This window comes from Didymella exigua (assembly GCF_010094145.1).
Source record: "Didymella exigua CBS 183.55 unplaced genomic scaffold M421scaffold_22, whole genome shotgun sequence".
In the NCBI taxonomy this organism is placed as follows: Eukaryota; Fungi; Ascomycota; class Dothideomycetes; order Pleosporales; family Didymellaceae; genus Didymella; species Didymella exigua.
In genome coordinates, this window is record NW_022984796.1 from 422,364 (window position 1) to 447,361 (window position 24,998).

A 24,998-nucleotide genomic window follows, 5' to 3' on the forward strand; every position below is an offset into this window, starting at 1 on the left:
CAAGTTGATGGATTGAAGGCTGAAACTTCCGCACGGTAAACGTTTTCGAACCCACATACTGCAAGACATCATCTAGTGTCAAGCGAGCCAGCTCACCATGCGCTGCGGCGTGCACTGCGACCTTGCCTGGATATAGGTCGGATTGGCAGCTGTGATATCATCAGCAGACTACGCGACAGCATCCAAGAGCCTTGTACTTAATCCTTGCTACAGATCGTGAGGCGGTGGAGAGGGCGTCAGTACAAAGCAGGGCAATTGAGCCAAATGTTTGCTAGCGAATTAGTGCGCGCTGTCAACAGTGGAGTCACTCATTAGCAGGACTGTCTTGGCGTGCTTTTCTCGAAGTGGCGGTATCGCAATCACATGGCCGAAAGCAAATGCACGGGTACCTACCGTTGTACTCACTGTACCACAACGCAACCGCTAGATGTCAGCACAACGATCGTGAAGCAATGTCAGGCGCTGCCGGTGGAAAGGTACGGGCTCATGTACCTGGCTCTTGTGATCTGTAGGATCTCGATAAATTCTTTGACCAAAATGGAGCGAAATTGGGTTCATTATAGAGTGCGTAACACTCATCGTTATTGGTACCAAAGGTGGTTGTCATGACATATGCTGACCAGTCGGTGAGGGCCGAATGTACCAAGTGCTGTGACGCTGCCTTCCACGGGGAAAAAAGCTCAGTCCAATCAATCAAATAATGTAAATCCATCAGACATGAAAGCCTCAGAACTCCGGTCAAATGCATGCGACCTAGCTCACACGTGCGACTCCGGCACGAGGATAGCGGGAAGCAGCATGCCCACAAGCCCAACAGAACAGGTCTGACAGCGGAAAGAAAATCATGCACGGGACAAGGCTGCGGCGTACCGAGCAAGCGGGTCTCCCGTCAGCGGGGCTGGCCCCGATAATCAAACATTAATCCCAGCGGGCAATTGCTAAGCTGGTACGGGGATACGGCGTAACGCTGACGGTTGTTTGCTTGGACTCCCGCCGCGAGTGTTCCGGCTGAACATCTCATCAATGAGTCGTTTGGGACCAATGTATTCCATGTTCATTTTCAGTGAAGCGCTCCGGATGAGCGGGATGTGCAACTGAGCATTCTGCTTCGAGGAGAAGCGGCGCTTTATGCAATCGTCCACAAGGGCCATGAGGCCTGTGGCAACGACGACGCTGTGGTTGTTGTCAGCTGTGTTCCGAATGATCTAGTGTACGTTACTTACTCAGCGATGTCCCCTTGCGATCGCAGGATCTTGTCATCGGTAATTCGCAAATAGCTTGGAGGTACCCATCCTCCACGTGCTTGCTCCTCACGCGCCTCGGCCTGTGTCAGGCGGACCGGGCAGATGTGCGCCAACGGTTCCTTGTCATTGTCGTCCCGAATAAGGTAATACGATACTGTCTCCTGCTCACGATCCTTCTTGACTATACGTTTCCAAGAGTAATCACTACCCCAATGTTCGAAGGCGTACTTCTTGTTCGACTTCGTACCTCTCCTCTTGACCTCCATGTGTGCATAGTTAGAGAATTCAAGCTTGAGAGTGTTGGTAGGCAGCAGTGCACGGCCCTTGAAGTAGCCTGCACTCTTGGGACGTGAGTCCTCCTGATCCTCATCTTCCTCTTCTGCTTGACCCCGCACCGATTCGTACCCAGAGTCCGAGCGCTTTAGGCCAGCCGCCGTTGTTGGGCGGGACTCAGGCTTGTGCACTAAACTGGCGAGGGCTGTGCTTGCACGCTGCAGAATCGGCCGTGTCTCCTGAGGTGGCTTCTGGTATTTGCGCAGAGCATGGCAGACCTCTCGTCCAGATTCTCGGCAATATCTGCGCAAAGAGAAGTCACGGGTTCGTAGGTCTTGCATACGCAGATGATACAGTGTGTAGTTCTGCTTCTTTTGATGACGTTCCTCCACCTGTGTATCGATCCGCAGATTCATGTTTCCGTCGATTGTTGCGTCGTCGTGTCTTATGGATATGCGCTTGGAGGTAGGGAATAGCTGAGCGAAGTCGCGCGGCGTCGTGGGGATGGCGTCGGTTGGCAGGGGTTCGTGATGGTACTGAGGTACATCGTACTCTGGCATTTCATCCTCATCGTTGTCGAGGTCCTCATTTGAAGTCGAGACATATGTGTCAACAGAGCTACGCGCTGGCTGCGAGTACTTGTTGCGATCATCTTTGCTAACAAAGTAGTCTCGGCAGCCTTCTACTCGTGCGTAACACGTCTCGCTGTGCGGCAGCGATGGTCGTCTATCGCTGTATTCAGTCGGTGCTGTTTCATACGAGTGTTCGCTGCCGGCGCTGCGGCCAGAGTGCGTGCTATTGCTCGACTGATGTCGCCAGTGTACGTTTCGCGACATGATGCGTGGGTGTGGGTATCCGCGAAAAATAGGATCAATAGGAAAACTCCTGGTTAATGCAAGCTCAGATGCTTATCGAGCATGCGCAGCCATGTATCGCACAGCGTATGTATAGGTGGGATAAAGCGGCGCAGCGATCAGACAGCGCATGGAAGGGTGACCTGGCACGAGGCGGACGCTGGGACCGAAAGGGATTAATAAGAATTCGAGGCCTTGCGCAGGCATGCAACGAAAATAAAAAGGCGCAGCAATACGGCGTGGGGGACGCTGTCGCTGTCGCCTGGGGAGACCTGCTGAAGGCGCAGCGGCGATCCTTCTTCTAGCATCTCGATCGATGCCAGCGAAGATGCCTGCGACTTGATGCAAGCACTGCAAGCACTGCAACCACCATCTCCTTGGCCTGCACGACGGTGCACATTGCAGCGAATCCGCGACGCAGAAGGCGCCGTCGTGCGAAGGCAGGCCCGCTGACTTGCCCCGACTTCCCAGCCCCCCTTGCACACAGCCTATCATTCAGGGCCTGCCAACCGCCAGCTTGTTACCTTCGCGCAACGCTCAGCACACCACTTTGCAGCCTGTGGCAGCAGCATCATCTGGGACTGCAGAGCGTACAGGAGCTGTGCGGCTGCAACAAGCGCTCACTCAGCGACGTACAGCGAGTAGTGCTCTGCAACATCGACTGCTTCAGCGGACGACGACACCGCCTTATCCGCCAGGCTTCCCAGTCCAGACTCCAAACGCCGGCACGAACTGCGCAAGGCGGGACGCCAAATAGCGGGAGGACGCTCCCATGGCTGATCAATCCACGTGCACGCGGTCCCTTTTCGTTGTTCGACGGGCTATCCCGGTAGTCAGCGGACGATGAGCAGACCATCAGCAACATTCCAAACGCAGCACTCCACTACCACTGTGACGACATGTGTTGCTGGTGATCCCCCTGTGTGCGATAATCGGAAGTATGCAGTAGTCTCTTTGTAGTGGTAGGGCTGCCGTGGCTGCCGTCGAACGTTGGGCCAGAAGCGGACATCCATCCTCTTACAGCACTGTCACGGCTGGACGAAAGGCAACGGCTCGTAATCTGGTGACACCAGCATCTGATTTTCACCGATTCGGTCACAAGCTCTCAAGATTTCTGGGACTCGGAGACGCCCGCTGAAATCCACAGTCCCATAGACATGCACGTGACTTTCGCAACATCGATTTTCGACAATCACCATTCCACCATTCCAACAGCTTGGTGCTGCGAGTCATTTGGATGGATTTCCCCTGATGCTAACTGAGCTCGACTGTGATCCACCCCTTCCCCCCAAAACTGCCTCGTCGTGCATGTCGTTGAGCCAATCAATTGTCGGTACGTGGTCCCAAATGAAGAGCAGCCACGACAACGTCGATGTGCAGTCTCGTATCTCAACGATGGCACTAACAGGATAGTAGTAGCATTTCGGTGGGAACACGTTCGCCCAGCACTATGGACACACACGCGGTCTGAAGCAAAATATTCGTCATCCAATATACTTGATCGTCTCCTGCGGCTCTACTGCCTCTTCCCCGCCTCACCTTTGCCTCTCCGAGTCATCTGGAGCGTGGATAAAGGGCTGCAGATACGAAAGAGCGCATATATGGGCACACTCCACAAACTTGTCGAACGCCTCATAGCTGGACATCTTGCGGGCTGCGGCTGACCGGTCGATATCCACCAAACGCTGCTCGACGATTAGGCCTTACGTTCAATCTGACCACTTTTATGTATACTTGTTACTCGATTCGGATCACTCATCCTACCCCGCGCTCCCTCGCCTCGCACGCTCATGCTGTATAGATGCCCAAGGCTCCCATCGGTAGCATCGACAGGGCCGCGAGACCCCATCTATCTTCTGACGGGCTGCAAGGCAAGTTGTAGGTATCGATGCAAGAGGGGCCCGATGCATAGGAGAAGCAGTTTACGGAGAAGTGGTCCTCGTCTAACTACTCGACGCCTTGTGTCACATCTGACCATGTTGTGAAGCCCGCTGTTACGCGAGGCGGAGGCGAAGAACGCACTCGATGAAGTCCCAACATTTAACAGCAAGGATTCGGCCTTGGAGGCTGGTCAAGTCAATCGCTAAGCCGAGCAAGCCGAAGGCATCTTCTGTTAGGCTTCACTGTTGAGAGATAGGTGTCCTGGCAATCAGCCTCTCCAGGAAGAGCCGATATCTGACTGGGTGATTCGCCACGAGTGAGAACTATGATTACGTCGATGATCACAACAATGCACACAGACGGTTTCCATTGGCTCGGCGGACATTCAACTGCTCTGCGTCCGTTCCGTGGGTCATGCAACGTACTACTAGGATGCTGGAACCTCACCAAAATGCGAACACTTGTTCCTTCGCTCAATGCTTAGATTCTCAGGGCGCCAGGCTTTCCACAAGCAACGTAACGGACGCCCGCGAAACGTCTAGGCCGAACGACAGACAATCAAACTCAGATCTCTGATGCGAAGTCTTGAGCTTTGATGCAAAAACCAACAGCTGTGCAACGATCAGCCCGCCAGCGGTAGCTATGGGCGTCGAGGGGCAGCGCAGCGGCGCTCGGCCTTACGCTTCACTGACTCGAGCATGTTGAGCCACGTGCCAAGTAAGCACGCAACGCCGAGATTGTTTTCCTTCCTCACGAAGTAGCAGCTTACAACCACAGAGTGACCACGATGGGGTGTGAGATCAGGTCTTTGCTCGTCATCGACCATAACTCACACACACTGCGAAACGATCTGCGAACGGCCAACGCCTCAATACACATGCCCGAGCGGCTGGATGTGGAGACAGCGACGATCGACTGAGTCTACATAAAGCTCATACTCTGACTACCTCTTAGCTGGACAACATGGCCTGAAATATCTACACTTTCGTAGCCAATACAGCCCAAACGGGCTGTCCAGGTGTTCCACACCATCCTGCAGGTCTTCCGCATACTTGGTAGTGCTGTCATATGAATAGAGATGGGTTCAGAGCAAAGCGACCAAGAATGGCAGCAAGCACTTACGACTTGCTTCTCACCATTGCGATGCAAGGCTGATGGCAGCGATAGGTAAGATGAATGATATTGAAGGGTCGAACCGTCAAGCAGAGTTTCGGAAGACAGCAATTGGCGAAGTCATAAGTTCATTGTCTCATTATATAGACACAATGGCTTTACTCCGTCCCAGCCACTGACGTGTTTCCTCGGGTCGTTCTGACACCAATGTCATACTAATCCCCGCCCACTTTTGTGTTCCGAAACCTTTCAATCCATTGCTCGAATGCTTTTATCCGCCTTGCGTCCGTGCAAGCGTCTAGGCAAGCTGGCCGCAGTCGGCGATGACGATCTTGGCCTTGGTGGCACCGGAGGAGGAACCGTAGGACTCGACCTTCTTGACGACGTCGAGACCTTCGACGACCTGGCCGAAGACGACGTGCTTGCCGTCCAACCACGAAGTCTTCTCAGTGCAGATGAAGAACTGGGAGCCGTTGCTAGGATGTGTCAGCAATTGCAGACGGTAGTAGAGGCGATGTCCTTATGTCCTTACGTGTTGGGGCCGGCGTTGGCCATGGAGAGGATACCGGGGCCAGTGTGCTTCAGAGAGAAGTTCTCGTCCTTGAACTTCTCGCCGTAGATGGACTCACCACCGGTACCGTTGCCGGCAGTAAAGTCACCACCCTGGAGCATGAACTGGGGGATGACACGGTGGAAGGAAGCACCCTTGAAGTGGAGAGGCTTGCCACTGCGGCCGGTGCCCTTCTCACCAGTGCAGAGAGCGCGGAAGTTCTCGGCGGTCTGTCCAGTGCTGTCAGCTGTAGTCCGAGGCCAATTGCCACCTTTTCATGATGGCGGGGTAATGGAAAGCAGCGAAAACTTACGTTAGGGACGACATCACCACGGAGCTCCATGACAATGCGGCCAAGAGGCTGGCCTCCGGCGGTGACATCGAAGAAAACCTGGGACTTAGACATTGTGATGTGTTGTGTGTTGTTGGTGTGTTGTTGGTGTGTTGGTGTATGTGAATGAAGGATGGGCAACAAAGCTCAACGAGGGGTACTCTTAGGTTTTATACCCTTGCGTTTGCTGATGCACGAAACAGAGGCAAGAGCTCTCACCCATGTGGACCTCCTATGCATCATTGGCCCGCCTGGCTCCCCGATTTTTCTCGAAGCTCTTCTGGAAGCAGCTTGGCCAAGTGAGAATTGCCCCTCACTTGGAGGGGTAACCAAGTCTCCACACGCGTCGCCGGAGCAACTTACCCGCGTGCAAGACTGACATCTCCCGTCATTATGGTACCGTTCCTAGTGATTCTAGAGCACTGTTGAGCTTCACTATGAATCTGACGCGGCTTCCGCTTTGCGACAAAGGTCAATTGACAGCTCTGGAGAGCGAGAAGCTCAGTGACGTCCCACGCTAAACTGAAACATCGATAGCGTCGGGGTTCGCTCTGTGCAACCAACAATCGCCCCATCACCACTGCAGGTTTTGATCGACATCTCTAGCCATCTTTTGCACCTCGTTACAGCGATTCAGATGGCAAAGGCGAACTCACAGCGTTTGCGGTCATGATGTCGGTAGGATCTGCGCTAGGCCTTGTGCTCTTTCCTTAACACCATGCAGTGCATGCCTCTTTATTTGGTTCCAGCACAAGAAAGTAGATTGTCTCACGGTTAAAGTTATGATACGACAACCTCAAATTCTACACCAACAGCTCGACGATTCGAATGGATGGTATCTAAAGCTGCTACTATCGATGCTCAGGTAACATACTGGTCGAGGGTATAAAAGACAGAAGCCACACCTGTAGCAACACCATGCAACTCATTAAAACCCAGCCATGCAATCCGTGTCGTCAAAAGAAATCGCAGACGATGCTTAAATTAGCACCTCCTTTGCTTCTGCAGCTCTGAGGAATGCTGTGCGCTCTGCAGCATCCGCTGCCTCGGCGTCTCTCCACTGCTGAGCGACCTCAGCCTTCCTCTTCCCACTTCTTGGCTCGAAAGCCATCTCGAAGGCGTCGGGCTTGATGATAAGGAGCGAGTTCGACTTGTTCAAAGGAACTTCAATCTCCTTCTTGGTGACGGGGTCAACCTTCCTCCTCAGGTTGAAAGCCCACATCAGACCGCCGCAGCCAGTGATGGTTTCGTCGCGGGTAATCGACATGCCAAGACATTGACGCTGTCCCCAGCCAAACGACGACATACCGGTAATCATAGGAAATTTCGTCAGCGGCCCCTGGAATGTTGGCCAACCCTCTTCGAGCCACCTCTCAGGTCGATAAGACTCTGGGTCAGGGTACTTGACAGGGTTGCGAAGGAACGCATAGTCGAGCGGCAAAATGCGTGTACCTTTGGGGATGAAGTACCCACCATACCAGTCATCAGCTTCACATTCGTGAGCAACACCTGTGAGTTAAGTCAGTTCGATCCGTTCAACGAATCCGAAGGGAATAAGACATACCCGTTGGGACAGTAGGCTTCCAGCGCATGGTCTCCTTGATGCACGCGCGTAGGATGGGAAGATTGGGCATATCGGCGACTGTGGGAGGGTTGTTTCCGCAGACGGCATCGATCTCATCCTGACACTTCTTCTGCCACTCCGGGTGGTGAACCATGGCGATCAAGAAGTAGTAGATGGGCCCTGTGACCGTGAAGATACCGACAAGAGCCATCATACCCAGCACGCAAGACGCCTCGTAGTCGCCGGAGATGTTGGTCTTCTCGGCGGTCTCGAGATATGTCTTGGTGAAGCATGGTCGCTGCTTGCCCTTCTCCATCTTGTTGCGGATGTCGACGAGACTCTTCATGAAAAGCTCCTGCTGGTCATCGTGGCGCTTGCGCTCACGAAGCTTCCAAGGGTTGATGGGCTCAGGTAGCCAGTCCCAGAGAGGTGTCAGAACATTGGTAATGGGGCCAGCCGGTGACATCTGTGTGAGAAGACCCCAGGCGCTTGGTGTCAAGGGTATACTGATGTCATGGTTGTCCCAAGTTAAGGTGGCCATAACCTTAGAGCACATGTCTTCGAGGGAAAAGCAGAAGTCGTCCGGGTTCTCGACAAGGCGCTGCAGCCATCGCTTCTGTTCGAACTCCATGATGCCGTAGTACCTGGCGTTTGTCGACTCGGTCAGATAAGAGTGGGTGAACTTGCGCTGACGGGCCCAGTACTCTGTGTTTTCGTTAGGAATGATACCGGCTAGTTATGATACTGGACTCACGGTTCTTGCCCATAAGAGGGAGGTATTCCATGGATCCATAAGTGCTCTTCGCGTCGAACAGTGACTTGATCTCAGGACGATCGGAGTAAACCTTCGCTCTTTTAATCAGAAGATCCTCGGCAATACTCTCATCCGAGATGATCACGAAATTTGCTCCCAGCATCTTTGTTCGGTAAATCGGTCCGTACGTGTCGGCCCATTCCTTAAACTTGAGCCACATGAAGTCAATGGGCAGGTCGTGAATACGTCCGACCCATGGTATCAATGCCGGCCCAGGTAGTCCACGACAGTTGTATTTGGCGTTGTACTTTGAGACGATATCAATGAGCGTGTATACAAGGAAGCAAACGATGGCTACGCCGATGGCGTATGCTGTGAACGGATGCATCCTTCTGATGTTAGATGTCAGAACCAGAGAGTCACAAAGGTACGGGGCGACAGTTGTATCGAGCCACAATGACAGATAAGCAGTTAGATATCAAATCCGATGAGAACGGTGGGCAAGCATCTTGTTCGGCTCCCCAAGCCTTGGAACCGTCACCCTGACAGGGCTTGCATGGCGCAGTGATACGATAGCCAGGTCGCCTGTGGCTTCAAATTTAGACTGATTGCCTAATCAGCGTAGATTTAGGAATGCTGATGGGAAGCTACCAATGAGAAGACCGGAAGGAAGACCGATGCTTTGGTAGCGGCCGCTCATTCCAAGAGTTTGGAGCAGAAAGAAGCCAACATCGATCAAAAAAAGGCGCCGACTGGCCGACTTGGAAGGTTTAAGTCGGTGTTACCGGCACCGACGATGAGATGACCCGATCATCAAGACATGTTTCAGTGGATAGTTATGCTGGGCTAAGCGCTGATGCTGATTGTCATCATCTGCCGCGGACAAGCGACCAGTTGACACCCCTACTGTCTACGATTGCAGAGTCCTCAATCTCATTAGCAGTCTGGCAGATCATATTAAGCAGATATTCAAGAGAAGAACTATCATGGTCCACGTAGATGTTCGAAGTACAGTATGGCTGACAGCTACCAAGCTTCGAGGTGCGAGTTGCACAACAACTATCCCGCCACTACCTCAGACTTCAGACTTCAGACGCAATCAGCTCAGCAAGCTCAGCTATCTCACCAGCTGTCTCACTAGCTATCTCAGCAAGAGTATAAATAACCTAACGCTTGAACCTTCTCAGCAATTGTCTTGGAAGCTGTTCCCGCCAGTCGGCTCCACACACAAATTATGTGTACGAGCCTGTATATCGGATTGAAAGGCTCGCCATACCTTGAATTTGTAAACTTGGTCACTTGTCGAGATGTCATCGGAGATTTCGATTACTAACATATGTTACGCCCATTTACGCGCCTGGACAACTCCAAATGTAAGAACTACACATTTGATGAGATGATTTGTCACACGGCTGCACCAGGTGGGTATCTACCGAGACCATTTAGTGATGACTATCAATCGCAGTGTACATAACAGCCTTAACCTGAGGCGTGAGTTTAGCGTACCGCCATGCTGTCTTGGCCCTTCGGAGTTGTGTGTGGGGAACCATACCAGGTAGCGTGAGCACTGACCCCTGTCAGCCACCGAAGCTAACTCGACAGAAATGACCCCTGTCAACGACATCATGAACCTCTGTGTGCCCCGACATCTCCGCCGGTGTGCCTATCATCACCTGGTGTCAGTGAGCGCGTCGTCCCGCGAGCGAGAATAAACAACAACAATGTGACCGGACTTCCGCCTAGTCCGATGTCTCCGATACCCACACTGGGGTCCCCAAAGCCGAGCGCTGCTTGCGCGACCCTTAAGATGGAGACAAAAGTCTTCAAGGCTGGCGATATTTGTTTGATTTCACGTCGTAACGTTACGAGCCGAAAGAGCTGATAACGCCAAACATGCCTCATGCACTCACATCTCGCGACTCCACCATGGAGGCTAAGCCTTTGGGGTCTTATGAGAAGACTGGTATCGATGTCTTGATTGTAGGTACTGGTCTAGCTGGCCTCGTCGCTGCGCTCGAATGCACACGGAAAGGGCATACCGTTCGCGTTCTTGAAAGGGGCGCCGACATCAATACAGCTGGTATGTAAAATCCGCACTGTCCCTGAGCCCAAAGGCTAATACTACACCTAGGTGACATGTACTTCATGGGTCTTAGCGCAACACGATTCCTGAAGCACTGGCCAGAGCTCATCAAGGAATACAAGGAGATATCTCTCCACAACGCTTGGATCCAGACTTTCAAGCACTCTGGCGAGGAGATCATCGGACCCAAGAAGGTCGCCGACCGCCTGCGAGCGCAAGGACTGGACCCCGACACACCGCCTGGCGAATTCCAAATGCGCCCTCTTGTCTACCGGATGTTCGTTAACGCCGTGGAAAGGCTCGGTGTCTCAGTCGAGTTCAACCGCAAGATTGTGGACTACTCCGAGGACGAGACAAGAAGCAAGGCTTCATGCACAACAGATGATGGGAAGACATATGAGGCCGATGTCATCATCGCAGCCGATGGTGTAGGATCAAAGAGTCAGAAGTTGGTCGGTGGCCAGGTTCGAGCGCAGCCTTCAGGACGTGCTATGTGGCGCGCAGCCTTCCCAATTGAGGAGCTCGACAAGAACCCTAGGGTCAAGGAGTTCTTCAAGATGATGCCCAACAACGAATCGATTGTCAGGACATGGCTTGGCCCCTCCACATATGCTCTGACGTTGACCCGCGAGGACGTCATGGTCTGGATCATGAACCACGATGTAAGTACCATTTGTCTAACATAAAAATCTATATACTGATAGTTGAAGGTCACGGGTACCGAGAAGGAGAGCTGGAACAATACCATCGAGAAAGAGGAAGTCCTAGAAGGCATGGATAGAATGCCCGGTATGGAGAAGGTCAAGTGGGCGCCTATCTTCAAAGAGCTCGTCGATGTCACACCACCCAATACCATTGTCAACTTCGAACTTCTCTGGCGAAACCCGCAGCCCAAGTGGGCTTCTCCTGCTGCCCGCGTCATCCAGATTGGTGACTCCGCGCACTCCTATCTTCCAGCCTCCGGCAACGGCGCCACACAAGCCATTGAGGACGCTATTTCAATCGCCTCTTGTCTACAGATCGGCGGCAAGGAGAACATACCCCAGTCAGTGCGCGTTCACCTCCGCTTCCGCTTCATCCGCAACTCGTGCGCGCAGAAGCTCGGCTTCTCGAACGCCGAACTCCTCCAAGACACCGACTGGGACAAGGTCAAGCTCGACCCCCGTCGCGCGGCCCCAAAGCTGCCGAAGTGGGTGTGGTCGCACGACCCTGAGGCCTACGCGTACGAGAACTACCACAAGGCCGCTGAGAGCATTAAGAAGGGCGTTGACATGGCCGATGAAAACAGCTATGAGCCCAACTACCCGAAAGGCTACAAATACGAGCCCTGGAACATCGAGCAGATCATGGAGGATATGAGGGCGCACAAGCCTATCGACCTTGGTCCCGGCGACTGGGAGTGAATCTTCAACAGAAGAGTCTTTGGCTATAGCGAAGTCTGCACGCATTAGGCGTTGAACAGCGATCAATCAGCATTCATAACGATGAGCCTATCAAGTGCTTCATTTCGAGCCCCCCTACGTGTCCATTGTTAGATCATGGCTGCTTTGAAATAATGCGAACAAACATTGACTCGTGCATGCGTAGCTGCAAACATCTTACTACATTAACCCGACTCGTGGGAACCTTTCGCAAGACTCTTCTTTAGATCACTTCCCGTCTGCGTCAGGCTCGCAGATATCAGCGGTGTTTTCTTATTCGAGTTCCGATTCTGGAGGTCTCATGAAAATGTAACTCAGTCGTGTCCCGCATGACTGCCAATCAGTGCACAGCGGACCACCGACCAGTGCCTACGGAGCGCCAACCCGCACAAGCAATGGCGCATACATATCCGAGACAAGGGCGCTGAAACTGCAGTGCGCTTCGGCTCCCCAACGGACATTCAAAATATGGTTCCGAGTGCGAGGCTTATAGGTAAAGGATTGTTGCAGCAGATCGACAGACTCAATGACGTAGCAATACGGACTAGTGTCTGCGGCTCAATATTGCGGTGTTTCACGAAGAACATTGCGAGGCTTGAGACGAGCAGAATGGAATGATTTTGTGCAGTACTTCCGTCCTATGCATGATGGGATACTGATCGTTGGCTTTACCTGCATACGTAACAGACGAGGTCAATCTTCCTCTGAAGCATGACACGGGAATCTAGATTGACCCGTTAGACCCTGCTGATCGCTTTGCAAGTGGTAAGGGTTGAAAGCGGGTGTGCGTATGTACCAAGATCTCCACAGCATCTTGAGCCGTGAATGAAGATCCACGTGACTTGGATTGGACATCCGGCTTCGCCACCAGCCTTTCGTTCAGAACCAGCGCATTCTGGAGACCTCTCAACCAAGTCTCTGATCAGCGTTATCATGTCCACCACACAGAGGCGGCTATTTGACACTCTGGTCAGAAGCCTGGATAGCAGCAGCAGCCCGCAGTTTCGTACATACTACTTTATCGGTTTCTCTCAATATGCTGTCAAGACGAGCTGCCGCCTTTCGAGAGCGTGCTGAAATAATCTTCTCGCTCTTCGAGAGCTTTGGGATGACATAGCGACTAAATCGCCAGGGTGACACCGTCCACATCTTTAGTGACGACCACAGTTACAGTGCATTGCCAATGGGAGGGACAGTCAATACGCAAAATGAGATGGGTCAGAATCTCATCACAAGCGGTCTGATCGAATGGTGAAAAAACTGTGTTCTCTTCGCGCAGACGAGTCCGAATGAGATGAGAAGTGTCGAGATTCGGTAATCTGTTCACAGCGCGAAAGCGGAGGAGTTGCATCAGAGGCTGCCAGGGATCGCGGATGTTGAGATGGGATGCACTCATCCTAGTCACATCAAGCTCAGACATTTGATTCGGACACAAATAAGCTGCACAAGTGCGTCGTAACTTGTGGTCAGTGTTTCGATGCATATCAGCCTTATTCACGAGATAGGCGATGCCCTTTGCGACCCGCTCGCTCGCACGCCTTACCCAAAAGAGACCGCTAAAAGCGAGCTCCTTCCTTCCCACCAATTGCACCCTCACCCACAGAGCTCGCCTGAGCATCTCTCCCAACCAGTCAATTTCGGACTTCCGAGAGCTGGTCATTGACCGGTTTGCCGATGCGTTGTTTGCGATGTGCGCACTCATGAGTACGCACTTAGTGGGGATGCGCCGACTCAGCTGCAAAACGGCCGCAGTATGGAGTGCGGAGCCGTATGATGCCTTCTCGTGCTGCTCGTGAAGGATCCATATCTTCAGCGATGCCCAGAGTCCACCTTTGTTCTGCATTTCGATCCTGGTCGCTGCCATCAGACAAGCTCAAAATACATCAAGGACCAATATCTCCACGTTACACCCAGTACAAAAGCTCTTCGCCATGGCTGCCACCAAAGCTATCCTCATCACCGGTGCCACGGGAAAGCAGGGCGGTTGCGTCTTGAACCAGCTCGCAAGCCACTCTACTGCTTCCCAGTTCACGCTCCTTGCTGTCACCCGCAATGCAGATAGCCCCTTGGCTAAACGTATCGTAGAGCGCCATCCTCAGGTTCTGCTCGTGCAAGGAGATTTAAACGACGTCCCGGGCCTCTTTGATTCCGCCAAGTCCACACTGAAAGAAGCCGGAAAGCCAGAGCAGATCTGGGGGGTCTACTCGGTCCAGATCTCAATGGGCCCTGGCGTGACTACAGAATTCGAAGTCAAGCAGGGATCGGACTTGATCGATGAGTCTATTAAGGAACGTGTCACACACTTCGTCTACTCTAGTGTAGACCGAGGCGGTAACGATAAGAGCTTCAATAACCCCACGCCAATCCCGCATTTCCAGACCAAGGAGGAGATTGAGCAGCACCTGCTCAAGGCAGCTGGCAAGAATGGCGAGAAAATGGGCTGGACGATATTAAGGCCTGTCGCATTCATGGACAACCTCGAACCTGGGATGAAGTCCAAGGTCTTCCTTACTGCTATGAGAGATACTCTCAAGGGCAATTCTAATCAATGGGTCTCGGTCGAAGATATAGGTCTCTTCGGCGCGAAGTCGTTCAGGGAGCCTGAAAAATGGAACGCTCGTGCTGAGGGCCTTGCAGGCAGCGAGCTCACCATGGAAGAGATGGAAGGATGCTTCGAGAGGGCCATCGGAAAGCCTAATGGGTATGCCTTCAGCTTCATGGGCTCAGCGCTCATGTGGGCTGTCACTGAGGTCAACATCATGATCAACTGGTTCGCCGATGAGGGCTACGGTGTGGATGTCGCCAAACTGAGGAAGGAGGAGCCGCAATTGTGCGATTTTGAGAGGTGGCTGAAGGAGAGGAGCGGATGGAAGGATCAGGCCATCAAAAATTAGTCTCTAGGATTAGGGGCAATTGGCATTTGATCTACTTCATAATCTTTAATTATCGAAGCAACTGAAATTTCTTGCGTTCCTCAACTGCTCCTTTGTATATAGCGAATACAATGTGTACTGTCCTTAGTACTGCGCAACACGCAATCTGGACTGGCAACGTCAGCACTCACGCAACAGTGGTGAGATAAGCAAAGTGGACATATTGGAGGGTCGAACAGATGCCATTTACTACGCCCTCAACTCCAATCGCCAGGCAGTATCCTAAGAATCCGTAAATGCCTTGACCGTCATGCGAGCATCCTTATCTTCGCCTTTTCGGTCATTCAGGCAAGCAGTTGGTATAGAGCCAAGCTACCAGCGATGACCGGGGTGACAAGCCTGAGCCTATTCCAGCTCGCCCACTTCTTCGCAACAGTCTCCGCCTCTTTCAACTCTGTATCGCTGGCACGGCCGGCAAGAGCCTCCAGCTTGTCATTCAGAGGCTGCATGTTCTTCGCCGAGTGGATGATGGTCATCAGATGCATGACAGCTGCTACGCCAAACAGCATCCAGTCGTTGCGGGCAAGCACGCCCTGCTTGTAAGTGGCGTATCCCGCATAAGCATAGCCCAAGAAGCCGAGAGTGGAAATCGGGCGGAAGAATTGGTTGCCGACTGTCCAGCAAAGAGGCCATTGACGGCCAAGAAGTCGTGCGCGCTCCTTGTGCTCGGGCGAACTTGGAGGTGGGAAGTTGACAAGCAGCGCGGGGACTGTCATGAAAGATTGTGTAATCGCATTGCCTATCTTTTTCAGTCTTCATTTGCTTAGTTTGCGTTTCAAAGCTTTACCAGCAAGGATGAAAGAGAACGTGATGCAGGTGCCTGCTACGCCCTTGACGATGAGGTTTTCAGACATGTCTACAATTTGAAATTATTGGGAGGTTTCGAAGCTGAGTTTCTGACTGAAGACAAGAAGACGTGAAAGCGCAACAGAAGGAACGGGCTGATCTTGAACCTTTCGTCAACAAGACAGTCAACATAAACACTCCGAACTCCGAACCGCGACGCGACCGACAAGCATCTCCGTTCCGATCTCATTAGCATGGCTTTCTGGAGATGTCAATGGGCTGCTCTCCAGAGGTGATGTGACCGACCCGTTTCTGGTCAACCATCGGTTCCCCAACGTCCGGACTTCGAGCGCTCGCGATTGGACGATGCGCGATCACATCATGATCGGCGGGTGTCACTGACTGCTCATGCACTGGCTGCAAGTGAGATATTGAGTGCTCCCTGAGCCAATCCTGGCGGGCTAGAAGTGCGAATGAGCACATGTCACATTCGTCGCTGACAGAGTGTGCTCAAGGATGCGATCTGCCCAGGCGATTGCATGTGCATGACCAATCAAGGCTAGCCTGATACGCTGTAGTTAAATTTCTTGTCTTCTGGGATCGCTCTTGCCATCCCACTACCGAGGCGGACGGCGTAACCATCGGGACGGCGTAACCATCGATCCGATGACCAAAATCAACACCCTAATATGAAGCTATTAAGCTACGTACAATAGCTGTAATCGCGATATTTTTTAGGATCAAGTTCTATAGGTATTAATTTATATATGCAGCTATCTATATTTAGCTAGGAGCTTGATTGCTCGGCCGTGTCGTGATTGAGATGGTGGTGGGCCTGCTACAGCACCTGAGGCCTGACCACCACCCTGAGGCTGCGTAGCTACTCTCTTTTTAGAACCTGCCTTAGTAGCTGCCTTAGAGCGTGTTGTCTTGCCTCTTTGGGCAGTTTTTTGAGCTTGCTCAAGTCGTTGTTGAGTCCTACGAGCTGCCTGTCGTGAGGCTTGATCAGCAGCCTTACGAGCCTTCTCCTCTTGCCTTATTAATTGAGCTGCTGCTCTTGCTGCACGCCTTGCCTCAACTTTCCTAAGCTTCTCCTGCCTCTACTCCTCACGTACGCGAGCTGTCTCAGCCTTCTGGTGTTGTAGTTGCTCCTCTTCGAGCTCTTGTTGGTGCTGGCGATCACGTGCCTCCTTCACCTTCCTTGGGGACCAGAATATAGCGCCACTGTGATACTCCTCGCCTGCTTCTAGAGGGAGAGCCTTGCCTCGCTTTCTACGCTGCCTCTCATTAATAAGAGCCTGCATGAGGCCTTGAGCCTCGTGTTCAATTAGCGTTTTTTGAACTGAGATAGAGTGGAAGACTCGGCTGAGCTTTTGAGCTCGTGGATCACTCCTATCACCTACTACCTGGCGTATAAGGCGCTCAGTTTTCCGCCAGTCAGAAGCGCTCAAGGCTGAGGAGTCGCTATCGCTTGATTGGCCTGATTAAGCTGGCTGATTGAATCGTTTGAGTATCACCTCTGGCTGGAGAGGTGAGAGGCCAGTTGCCTCAAAGGCCTTGAGTATAGTATCCTTCTTGAACGAGGCCTCCCAGGCAGCCATAAACATGGGATAGAAGTCTCTTTTGCTCATAGATGTGAGCCCTTGGCACCTCTCCATAAACGCAGCTACCTGGTATGAGTAGGCTGATGAGAATGGCTTGAACATGACAGCGTCAAGCGGCTGGAGGGTGTGAGTTGAATGAGGGGGGTATACTGCAAGGAGGATTCTATTCCAATCGCAGTACTCAATAAAATCCATCGTGAGATAAGATCCATGGCCATCAAGGATAAGTAGTCGATAGGATCGGCCTGCCTTAGCCTTAGTCGAGGGATCAAATACCTGCTTTAGCAAGGCTAGGCCTATCTCGTTGTTCGTCCATCCTGAGGGTGAGGCAGCAAAGCGAGCTCGATGATCATCGGGATCAAAGGCTTGAAGCCACGAGTCCTGGATCGAGCCTGAGGCTGATTGATAGATAATAGCAGGATCAAGAGCAGATCCATCCGCGCATATACAGGCTAGCAGCGTTATCCACTCCCGATTGCCATCCTGGATGTGAGCCTTGATCTTCCCCTCCTCATATAGCCTCCTGCTGAACACCCGCTTTGAGCGAGTAAGTATTCCTAGCATGCAGCCCTTCTCATCCATGTTGTACATATTGTAAGGCTCTATATCGTATTGGCTGAGCTTACTGCGTAGAAGCTCAAAATAGAGGCTATACTTTAACTGAGAGTCAGCCTGGTGGCGCTCGCGATCGATTCCAGTCGCCCAGTGTGAGATGAGATCAACTTGGTGTCGCTGGATATATCGATCAACCCAGTGCACGCCGAGCTCCTTTCTGGCTATTGAGGAGGCAAAGCGTCGTATCATAGGTCGTGTAGGAGGTAGGCCTTGCCTTGTAAGGCGCTCGATATAGCGTAGGAGCTCCAGCTCCTGCTGGGGGTGGAGCGCTTGCTGGTTTTGAGCCTTCGTAGCTCTAGAGCTTGATACGCCTCGGTGGCGTTGAGATAGCGTTGAAGCTGGCACACCATACTTTCTAGCGATTTGCGCGTATACAAGTTTTTCGCCAGGTTCTAGCGCTTCGATAGCTGCAAGCGCAGCCTCAATTGGGCTCATATTGATAGAGATATCGCGTGTTGAAAGTGGGGTGCTGCATTGATTTTGGTCATCGGATCGATGGTTACGCCGTCCCGATGGTTACGCCGTCCGCCTCGGTAATCATTTGTCACGGTTTGAGTCTCTCTTGCCTCATGGGCAACCGCACCTCACCTTCGGTGAGATGCGACTACCCATCCTTTACTAGCGCTGTTTACAGCCACTCGTGTATATCTACTGTTCCTAGCTGCACACAATACAATCTGGATTTAATCCTTCAATTCTTCCTGCATATGCGCACTGTTCACTCCACCGCGAATCATTCATGATGACCACATACACCACCATGAGCTCTCATCTAGACTATTTCGTATCAACTGTCACCACAACATGATCTACCAAAGCCGTGTAGTCGTAGCTTGGTCGAAAGGCACCCTTCAACTCGATGCCAAATGTCAAGAGCTTGGACGGAAGAGACGGGAGATCTTCCAACACGTGACTTCGCTTTGAGTGCTTCACTCCCCGCAAATTTGCGAGCACGAGTCACGATCCGACTATCCTCACATATGCACAACGATACTCGGCAGCCCTAGATCTGGGCACTATAGTCTTACTGAGTCCGATTCTGTGTGGCTGTGGACAACTAGTGAACATTTCTTGGGCAATTGTACCGCCAAGTCGTGCAAACCGGTCCATCATGTCCTTCTTCTTGGATGCCAAGGTCTTTCCGAGGCTGCCAGGGCTGTCAAAGCTCTCTTCGGCGCAAGACCACGGGATCGCTGTAAATCTTTTGAGACCCACGACTGGCGATCAATAGGCGCAGCAGACGGAATATATTGAGAATATCGTAGGCTCGCAGTATTTCCTCGGCTGTGGGCCAATGGTCAACAGTAGGGCTTCAAGGCGGCCGCCTTAGTTTCTCCCCAATTTCTCCACGATTACTTGGCACACGTAACATCAAGTCTTCAGAGTGGGTTCGACCAGTGATCTCCGGTTTGTAGGTAATACAAGGCGCATTGCTCCCTTTGCCGAGGCGACGACAGTAAGAAAGGCTTCGCAAGGCTGCATGCGATGAAGCGCTAACCGGAAAGGCGGCTGTTAAATCACGAGACTGCAATACTGCGCCTCAGGGTTGGACGCCTTGAAAGGTATGTAAACACACGAAACAGCAAGAATCTTGACTGATCGCACAGCAACGTGTCCCTCCATTGACGATATCACTTCTGCCTACAGCCAACGCTTTGCATTACAGTATGGCTCGAATCAGCGCAGCGCTGCTTTTTGCGGGTATCGCAACCGCCCAGGCTTCCAACTACACTACTACAGCATGGATGACCAACTTCGCCGACACCGACAGATACGGCTATGTCGCATCCGTCATCGATGCTGACTCAGAACACATGACCTTGTCGCTGGACTTTGACGCCAACACCAACACGACCGCTCTCAACATTGGGGGCCCTGGTGGGAACTACACTTTCGGCAAGACCGCCTTTACGATCAAGGAAGCCATGACTCGGTACGAGCCTACACCAACGGATGGCGACATGAATCTCCAGTTGGCCTGCACGCAGCCGGCACAAGCCGGCGCAGATGTGACGTGTGATGGCAAAATTGGCGACGGATATGCTAGATTTGCTAGGTGCAATGAGTATCAGACCACCCAAACGGATCGTTCTCCGGTCGAGAATGTCACGCGAACTATCACGCACACCTACGGCACTGGAATCTGGGGCTCTGCCGGTACCGAGACTATCACTCAAGAATACAACTTCCCGCTGCAGACGGAAACCACGACACCAGCATGGTGTACTAGTGATGAAGTACCGGAGACCGAACTAGAATCATCTTTCACGACCACAGCGGCGGAGTTCGCGGTGTATCAGATCGTGATCTACGCTGGACAGGAGAAGTTGAGCGCTTTCTCCGGCTCTTCAGTCGACGTGAGCACGATTGCTCCAAGTTCAAGTGTTGCTTCTTCTTCTTCTTCTTCTTTTTCAGGGAGCCCAGAGTCAGCTTCCGCGAGTGCGACTGCAAGTGCGCCTCCGCAGAGCACTGGTGCTGCAGGAAAGATGAATGCAGTGATACCCGCACTTGCTGGTATAGGCGTTGCAGCAGTGATGGGTATGCTTTAGATGGTCATCTTGTACGAATAAGATTTGTACGTCAGTACGCAACCCTGCAGACCCCTAATCCAAATCAATGCCTCCAGAAGCGATCAAGCAGCCGCGTACAGTGTGATACGTCTTAGCAATGATTGCTGTGAGAAAGCTCAAGAAAGAAGGCGACATGACGTGCTCGCTTATCCTGATTAGTCATAATCCACGAATGCCCATCTTCTCTTCAACACAATAGCAGGATATCATGATGTTGCGGTGCAAGTCGGTCCGACAGGCCTTGATCGTCACCTCTGTTGACTACCTTGGACTAGCACATCTCAGGGCATGTATATATGGTCGCCTCCTAGCTAGCAAGCAACTCAGCGCAGTCTTCCATCGATATACAGCGGCTACGTTTGCCGCAACACATGATGCCAGCAGCAATGGCGTACGTAACCAACGAACAGTACTTCGCCACCATCGAACTGCTAACCCCAAGTGGTCCGGAGTTTCGACGTGTCTACTGCTCCAGCGCGCCCACCTAGAGACGACGAGATACCGCTCATTGACCTCAGCGGTTTTGATGGTAATCTTGACGCCAGAAGGATCATTGCAAAACATGTGTGCAAAACTGCAGAGAACACTGAGTTCTCCTATGTTGAGAACTATGGCATCGACGGAAGGCTGATTGAAGATGCTCTGAGCCAAGCTCAGGCTTTCCTTGCGCAGCCGCTGGACAAGAAAGAACCGCTGTTGCCCGAATACACCGGGCCTGCAGTGGGCTACAGGGGGTTGAGTTCGACGCAGATCAATCGCACTGAGTCGCGAAGTGCGTCGTCCTATCCGCTACGATCTGCACAAGCCGAGTCAAATCCTCATTGACATGGCGCAGACCGCAAGGAGACCTTCGCTGTGCAGTACGACGTATGATATGATCCTTCGCATATGATCTCACAGACTTCCTCCCCCATTTACGACTAAACGATCAAGAGCCATGACCTGATTTGGTCCCATAACTCTTACCTCAAAAGCCTGCGCAAAACAACAATTTCTTTCTGGGCCCAACGTCTGCAGCTCGCTCGAAAATTGACCTGTGTCTTCGCACTCGCGCACGACCTGCCAGAGCACTACTCCGATAACCTGACCACTCACCCAGGCGCAGACGCACTCTATATCCACTACACACCCTCGCCTCACTAGCTACTGACGCAGATATTGACGTCGGCATTGGCTCCCACACCGACATCCAACTATTCACGCTACTCTGGCGAGACGCGCTCGGCTGACTGCAGGTCCTCTCGTCCATCTCAGAGTGGCTCGATGCGTTTACCATGCCAGGAACGCTGGTTGTCAACGTCAGCGACTTCCTGCAAAGGCTGTCCAATGATCGGTTCCGCTCAACTGTGCATCGGTTGTGCAACCGTGCGGAGACGTCGCGGTACTTCATGCCGTTTTTCTTCGGGTTCAATGCGGATGCGGTGTGTGAGGTTGTCTCGACCTGCGTTGGTGAGGAGAATCTGACGAAGTACCTGCCGATATCTTATGTTGAGGGGAGGAGGCTGCGCTTCGCGTTGGCTTCGAAAGTGAGTTGAGGTTCTGAATGGTGTTTGCGTTGTGTGGATTGGTGGGGAACGTCCGCGATGTCGAGCGTTGGAAACGAGCACAGTGCCTCGTAGAGGGGGTTCATGAGAGTCATTGCCATGAGACTTAAGATCGCTGATTCGGACAAGTTGCGTACATAATGACGTATATGCAGCCTCAAGCCACCTCGTCTTGACATACCAATAAACCATGAAAGGCAAATAACCGACACCAGGTAAGAATTGCTCTCCGTGTGCCGAACTCGGGGCTGCCCAAAGAACGGGGTATCTTGTCGGTGTTGAAATCACCATACATATTCGCACACTATTTCGCACCATTCTGCGTTTTGTTCAGTGTGCACGGGTTCATGGGTTGTATCACGGACAGCCTGCTCTAACAACAGAGATAAATACTGCAATTGGTTAGAGGTATCGAGTAGAGTCGACAATACATTTCTGTGCTCGAGAGTGGTTGGAGCGAGAGTTACGCAGGCATGACCATTGTATAGTCTATATGCTTGCATACGTCAATGCTAGATGCGTGTCTATATGCACAAGATGCACGCAGTGACCCATTAGCCGATTGGAATGATAGAATATAAGAGGAACGAAGCAAACAAGCAGGAAAGCAAGATATCCAATCACCTCAGACCATGCCCCACAGAGGTGTTGGCATAGGACTGCAGATCGGACGCCCACCGCTCCTCATCTTCGTCTCCTTGATGCCAATGTACGCTTCTCGCCTGGCCGGCGTACCCACAGTGATACTCCAGGTTGTAAGACCGTAGTAAACGCCGATGTGATGCACCAGCCAGCGGCCAAATGTGCCGCCGTTGTCGCCCTCAGGTGTCTCGAACAGCATCAGCTCTCGCTTGAGCTGGGCAGTCGCGCCATCGTGGTCATGCGTCTGCCCATTCCGCCCAACGAAAACGATCTCCTCGTCTTCCGAATCTAGATCTGCTGGCAGGCCGTCCTCCTCTGCGGCGCGAGCGCTGTCTTCCCACTCAGCCACAAACTTCCTCACTTCACCCTCGAGATCCATGAGCAAGCCCTTTGCGCCGCGACTGCGCTTCAGCTTCTCGCGCAGCTCCTTGGGAACCACACCGGGCTCTGTGGGCCTGTTGGCTACGGTCCGGGTCGCGTTCTTCTCGGCGACGGCGTGATCATGGCGCTTGGTAGACTGGCGCTTGAGGCCGGCGTCCCAGAGCGGAGCGAGATAGTAGGGGACGTTGTGCACACGGTAGGTGGGGTGGACTTCCCAGTCTTTGGGGGTCGGAGGCTCGACATACGGGTTGTTCAGGAGGCGATCTGTGAAGCATGAGCTTTCTAGTTCAGGATCAAGCGTATGTTGTAGGCAGAGAGGCTGATCCAATGGTACTACTGCGATTGAGGGGATGAGTCAGGGTGGCGTACCATTCTCCCACCTCTGCCTGCGCCGGCTGCCCTCCTTGCCTTTGAGCAGCGCTTCACGCCTATTCAGACTGTCGCGGCGAATGGGCTCCTTGCGTTTGTACACGGTGTGCATCTGCGTAGTTGTCGCAGGGGCAAGGCGGGCCGGCGCATCGTGCTCATCGAGAGGAATATCGAAGACGACCGAGGTCTCCTGAGCAGCGGCCGGGGCCGCGGAAATGGCGACAGAGCCTAAAGCTGCTGTCGCCTGCTCAGTCCATGCCTCAATGTCAATGGGCTGGGGAGCCGCGGCTTGCGGTGCGGTCAAGTCGTCGATAGCCATGGTGGCGTTGCGGGTGCGGTAGTGCGATGAGACAATCAAGGAAGAGGCAAGAGCTCCAGGGAGTCTTGCGGTAGGAAAGAGACCGGACTAGAGCGCGACCGAGGCAGCAACGACCGAGGGAGTGTCGAGGTAGAGGATGCGATGCACTCCGTGATAGGAGCGTGTAGCTTGTAGTCATGCACGTCATTGCAGCCAATCAGCGGGCAACGTGGAGTTATCCTGTCCGCGGATCATTTGTGAGGTTCCTGCGAGTCACAACCAGGACTGTTTTCAACCTAAGCCAGTCCCATTGTATGGATTCGGTTGACTGTTGCTCCTCCCTCAGAGATGTGGGTGACCGTGAGGTATGTACACAGAATAGGTGGCCACTCTCAGCATTCAACGAATCCTTGCCTCTGTAATGGGTGTGATGCTCGAAATTTAGGACCCAGTCATTGCTAATTTGGGTGCCGGCTGCAAGTCGTTGAGCCTTAAGGCTTCAAGGTATGTCGGAACCGTGTAGATGACTACAACAGCTGCAGATTAATTCACGTAGTCTGCTGTGAAGTGAGTAGCCTAGCTCCCTACGAACAGTAGGTATACACGAGTGGCTGTAAACAGCGCTAGTGCAGGATGGGTAGTCGCATCTCACCGAAGGTAAGGTGCGTTTGCCTATGAGACAAGAGAGACTCAAACCGTGACAGAATCGAACTGTCAAGGAACTGCTTCGACTCCTCCATGATGCCGAGTTGCTTTAGGGGCAGCTTTTCGTCCGCTGAGAACGCTGACTATGGCTGATATGCTCAGTCACAGGACGATCACTTTGCACTACTGATCTCACCTGGTCTCTCTGCTCTTGATCATATCGACCAGTATTTCTGATGCCATGTCAGTCTTCACATTGTGGGATACCTCGCCCTATCTCCACTTTCATCCAATATTGGCACTGTCTCTTTCCAAGTCATTTTTCTGTCGAGTTACTCGAAGCTGTCTGTCTAACATGGAGCTCGCAATTCCGTCGCCATGAAGGCCTTCGAGTTCTTTTTCATTCTCCTGCTCGTTCTCCTGCAGTTCGGTGTAGGCCTTTCCCACCCGTTCCCTGACTCTTACGTTCCCTCTGCCGTTCTGACGGACTCCGGGATCCTCCGTCCACCGCCGTCGCCGCTACCTCTTCAGCTTCGGGGACTC

At 52.6% G+C, this 24,998-nt stretch overlaps 10 protein-coding genes across 10 annotated transcripts; 4 read left to right on the forward strand and 6 right to left on the reverse strand.

Moving 5' to 3' along the window:
• Positions 1-938: 938 nt before the first annotated feature.
• On the reverse strand, positions 939-2,353 carry M421DRAFT_67776 (uncharacterized protein; the record flags this gene model as incomplete). The annotated part of the gene is made up of 2 exons (XM_033596441.1): positions 939-1,173; positions 1,224-2,353. The coding sequence occupies 2 exons, from the start codon at positions 2,351-2,353 to the stop codon at positions 939-941; spliced, it is 1,365 nt and encodes a 454-aa protein (XP_033446746.1).
• A 3,001-nt stretch (positions 2,354-5,354) lies between these two features.
• M421DRAFT_217678 (peptidyl-prolyl cis-trans isomerase) lies at positions 5,355-6,468 on the reverse strand. Its single transcript, XM_033588287.1, has 3 exons — positions 6,229-6,468; positions 5,898-6,145; positions 5,355-5,841 (listed from the first exon to the last, which is right to left on the reverse strand). The coding sequence occupies exons 1-3, from the start codon at positions 6,319-6,321 to the stop codon at positions 5,664-5,666; spliced, it is 519 nt and encodes a 172-aa protein (XP_033446747.1). The 5' UTR covers positions 6,322-6,468; the 3' UTR covers positions 5,355-5,663.
• Positions 6,344-6,681, forward strand: M421DRAFT_422827 (uncharacterized protein). Its single transcript, XM_033593289.1, has one exon. It carries the CDS (start codon positions 6,380-6,382, stop codon positions 6,623-6,625), a length of 246 nt encoding a protein of 81 aa, XP_033446748.1. The 5' UTR covers positions 6,344-6,379; the 3' UTR covers positions 6,626-6,681.
• Positions 6,682-7,225: 544 nt separating this feature from the next.
• On the reverse strand, positions 7,226-8,952 carry M421DRAFT_67794 (cytochrome P450 2C30; the record flags this gene model as incomplete). The annotated part of the gene is made up of 3 exons (XM_033596445.1): positions 7,226-7,755; positions 7,811-8,515; positions 8,565-8,952. 3 exons carry the CDS (start codon positions 8,950-8,952, stop codon positions 7,226-7,228), a joined length of 1,623 nt encoding a protein of 540 aa, XP_033446749.1.
• A 1,103-nt stretch (positions 8,953-10,055) lies between these two features.
• Positions 10,056-12,413, forward strand: M421DRAFT_422829 (monooxygenase). The gene is made up of 4 exons (XM_033593290.1): positions 10,056-10,119; positions 10,167-10,644; positions 10,696-11,309; positions 11,358-12,413. The coding sequence occupies exons 2-4, from the start codon at positions 10,458-10,460 to the stop codon at positions 12,048-12,050; spliced, it is 1,494 nt and encodes a 497-aa protein (XP_033446750.1). The 5' UTR covers positions 10,056-10,119; positions 10,167-10,457; the 3' UTR covers positions 12,051-12,413.
• Positions 12,414-13,999: 1,586 nt separating this feature from the next.
• M421DRAFT_67660 (NmrA family protein) lies at positions 14,000-14,962 on the forward strand (the record flags this gene model as incomplete). The annotated part of the gene is made up of 1 exon (XM_033596428.1): positions 14,000-14,962. The coding sequence occupies one exon, from the start codon at positions 14,000-14,002 to the stop codon at positions 14,960-14,962; it is 963 nt and encodes a 320-aa protein (XP_033446751.1).
• On the reverse strand, positions 14,948-16,195 carry M421DRAFT_422830 (uncharacterized protein). Its single transcript, XM_033593291.1, has 2 exons — positions 15,789-16,195; positions 14,948-15,740 (listed from the first exon to the last, which is right to left on the reverse strand). The coding sequence occupies exons 1-2, from the start codon at positions 15,853-15,855 to the stop codon at positions 15,286-15,288; spliced, it is 522 nt and encodes a 173-aa protein (XP_033446752.1). The 5' UTR covers positions 15,856-16,195; the 3' UTR covers positions 14,948-15,285.
• A 331-nt stretch (positions 16,196-16,526) lies between these two features.
• Positions 16,527-17,181, reverse strand: M421DRAFT_218060 (uncharacterized protein). Its single transcript, XM_033588288.1, has one exon. It carries the CDS (start codon positions 17,089-17,091, stop codon positions 16,888-16,890), a length of 204 nt encoding a protein of 67 aa, XP_033446753.1. The 5' UTR covers positions 17,092-17,181; the 3' UTR covers positions 16,527-16,887.
• A 2,492-nt stretch (positions 17,182-19,673) lies between these two features.
• M421DRAFT_94032 (uncharacterized protein) lies at positions 19,674-22,296 on the forward strand (the record flags this gene model as incomplete). The annotated part of the gene is made up of 5 exons (XM_033598164.1): positions 19,674-20,544; positions 21,019-21,348; positions 21,412-21,443; positions 21,812-22,102; positions 22,276-22,296. 5 exons carry the CDS (start codon positions 19,674-19,676, stop codon positions 22,294-22,296), a joined length of 1,545 nt encoding a protein of 514 aa, XP_033446754.1.
• Positions 22,297-22,517: 221 nt separating this feature from the next.
• Positions 22,518-23,978, reverse strand: M421DRAFT_422833 (uncharacterized protein). Its single transcript, XM_033593292.1, has 2 exons — positions 23,513-23,978; positions 22,518-23,407 (listed from the first exon to the last, which is right to left on the reverse strand). Exons 1-2 carry the CDS (start codon positions 23,829-23,831, stop codon positions 22,746-22,748), a joined length of 981 nt encoding a protein of 326 aa, XP_033446755.1. The 5' UTR covers positions 23,832-23,978; the 3' UTR covers positions 22,518-22,745.
• Positions 23,979-24,998: the final 1,020 nt, after the last annotated feature.

Coding starts and splice junctions, on each gene's coding strand:
- M421DRAFT_217678 (XM_033588287.1), bottom strand. CDS start 6,321: ATGTCTAAGTCCCAGGTTTTCTTCGATGTCACCGCCGGAGGCCAGCCT. Junction 6,146..6,228: donor GTGGTGATGTCGTCCCTAAC/GTAAGTTTTCGC, acceptor AGCACTGGACAG/ACCGCCGAGAACTTCCGCGC. Junction 5,842..5,897: donor GCCAACGCCGGCCCCAACAC/GTAAGGACATAA, acceptor GACACATCCTAG/CAACGGCTCCCAGTTCTTCA.
- M421DRAFT_422830 (XM_033593291.1), bottom strand. CDS start 15,855: ATGTCTGAAAACCTCATCGTCAAGGGCGTAGCAGGCACCTGCATCACG. Junction 15,741..15,788: donor GTTCTCTTTCATCCTTGCTG/GTAAAGCTTTGA, acceptor TGAAAAAGATAG/GCAATGCGATTACACAATCT.
- M421DRAFT_422827 (XM_033593289.1), top strand. CDS start 6,380: ATGGGCAACAAAGCTCAACGAGGGGTACTCTTAGGTTTTATACCCTTG.
- M421DRAFT_218060 (XM_033588288.1), bottom strand. CDS start 17,091: ATGCAGGCTCTTATTAATGAGAGGCAGCGTAGAAAGCGAGGCAAGGCT.
- M421DRAFT_422833 (XM_033593292.1), bottom strand. CDS start 23,831: ATGGCTATCGACGACTTGACCGCACCGCAAGCCGCGGCTCCCCAGCCC. Junction 23,408..23,512: donor CAGGCAGAGGTGGGAGAATG/GTACGCCACCCT, acceptor CATGCTTCACAG/ATCGCCTCCTGAACAACCCG.
- M421DRAFT_422829 (XM_033593290.1), top strand. CDS start 10,458: ATGCCTCATGCACTCACATCTCGCGACTCCACCATGGAGGCTAAGCCT. Junction 10,645..10,695: donor CGCCGACATCAATACAGCTG/GTATGTAAAATC, acceptor TACTACACCTAG/GTGACATGTACTTCATGGGT. Junction 11,310..11,357: donor TCTGGATCATGAACCACGAT/GTAAGTACCATT, acceptor TGATAGTTGAAG/GTCACGGGTACCGAGAAGGA.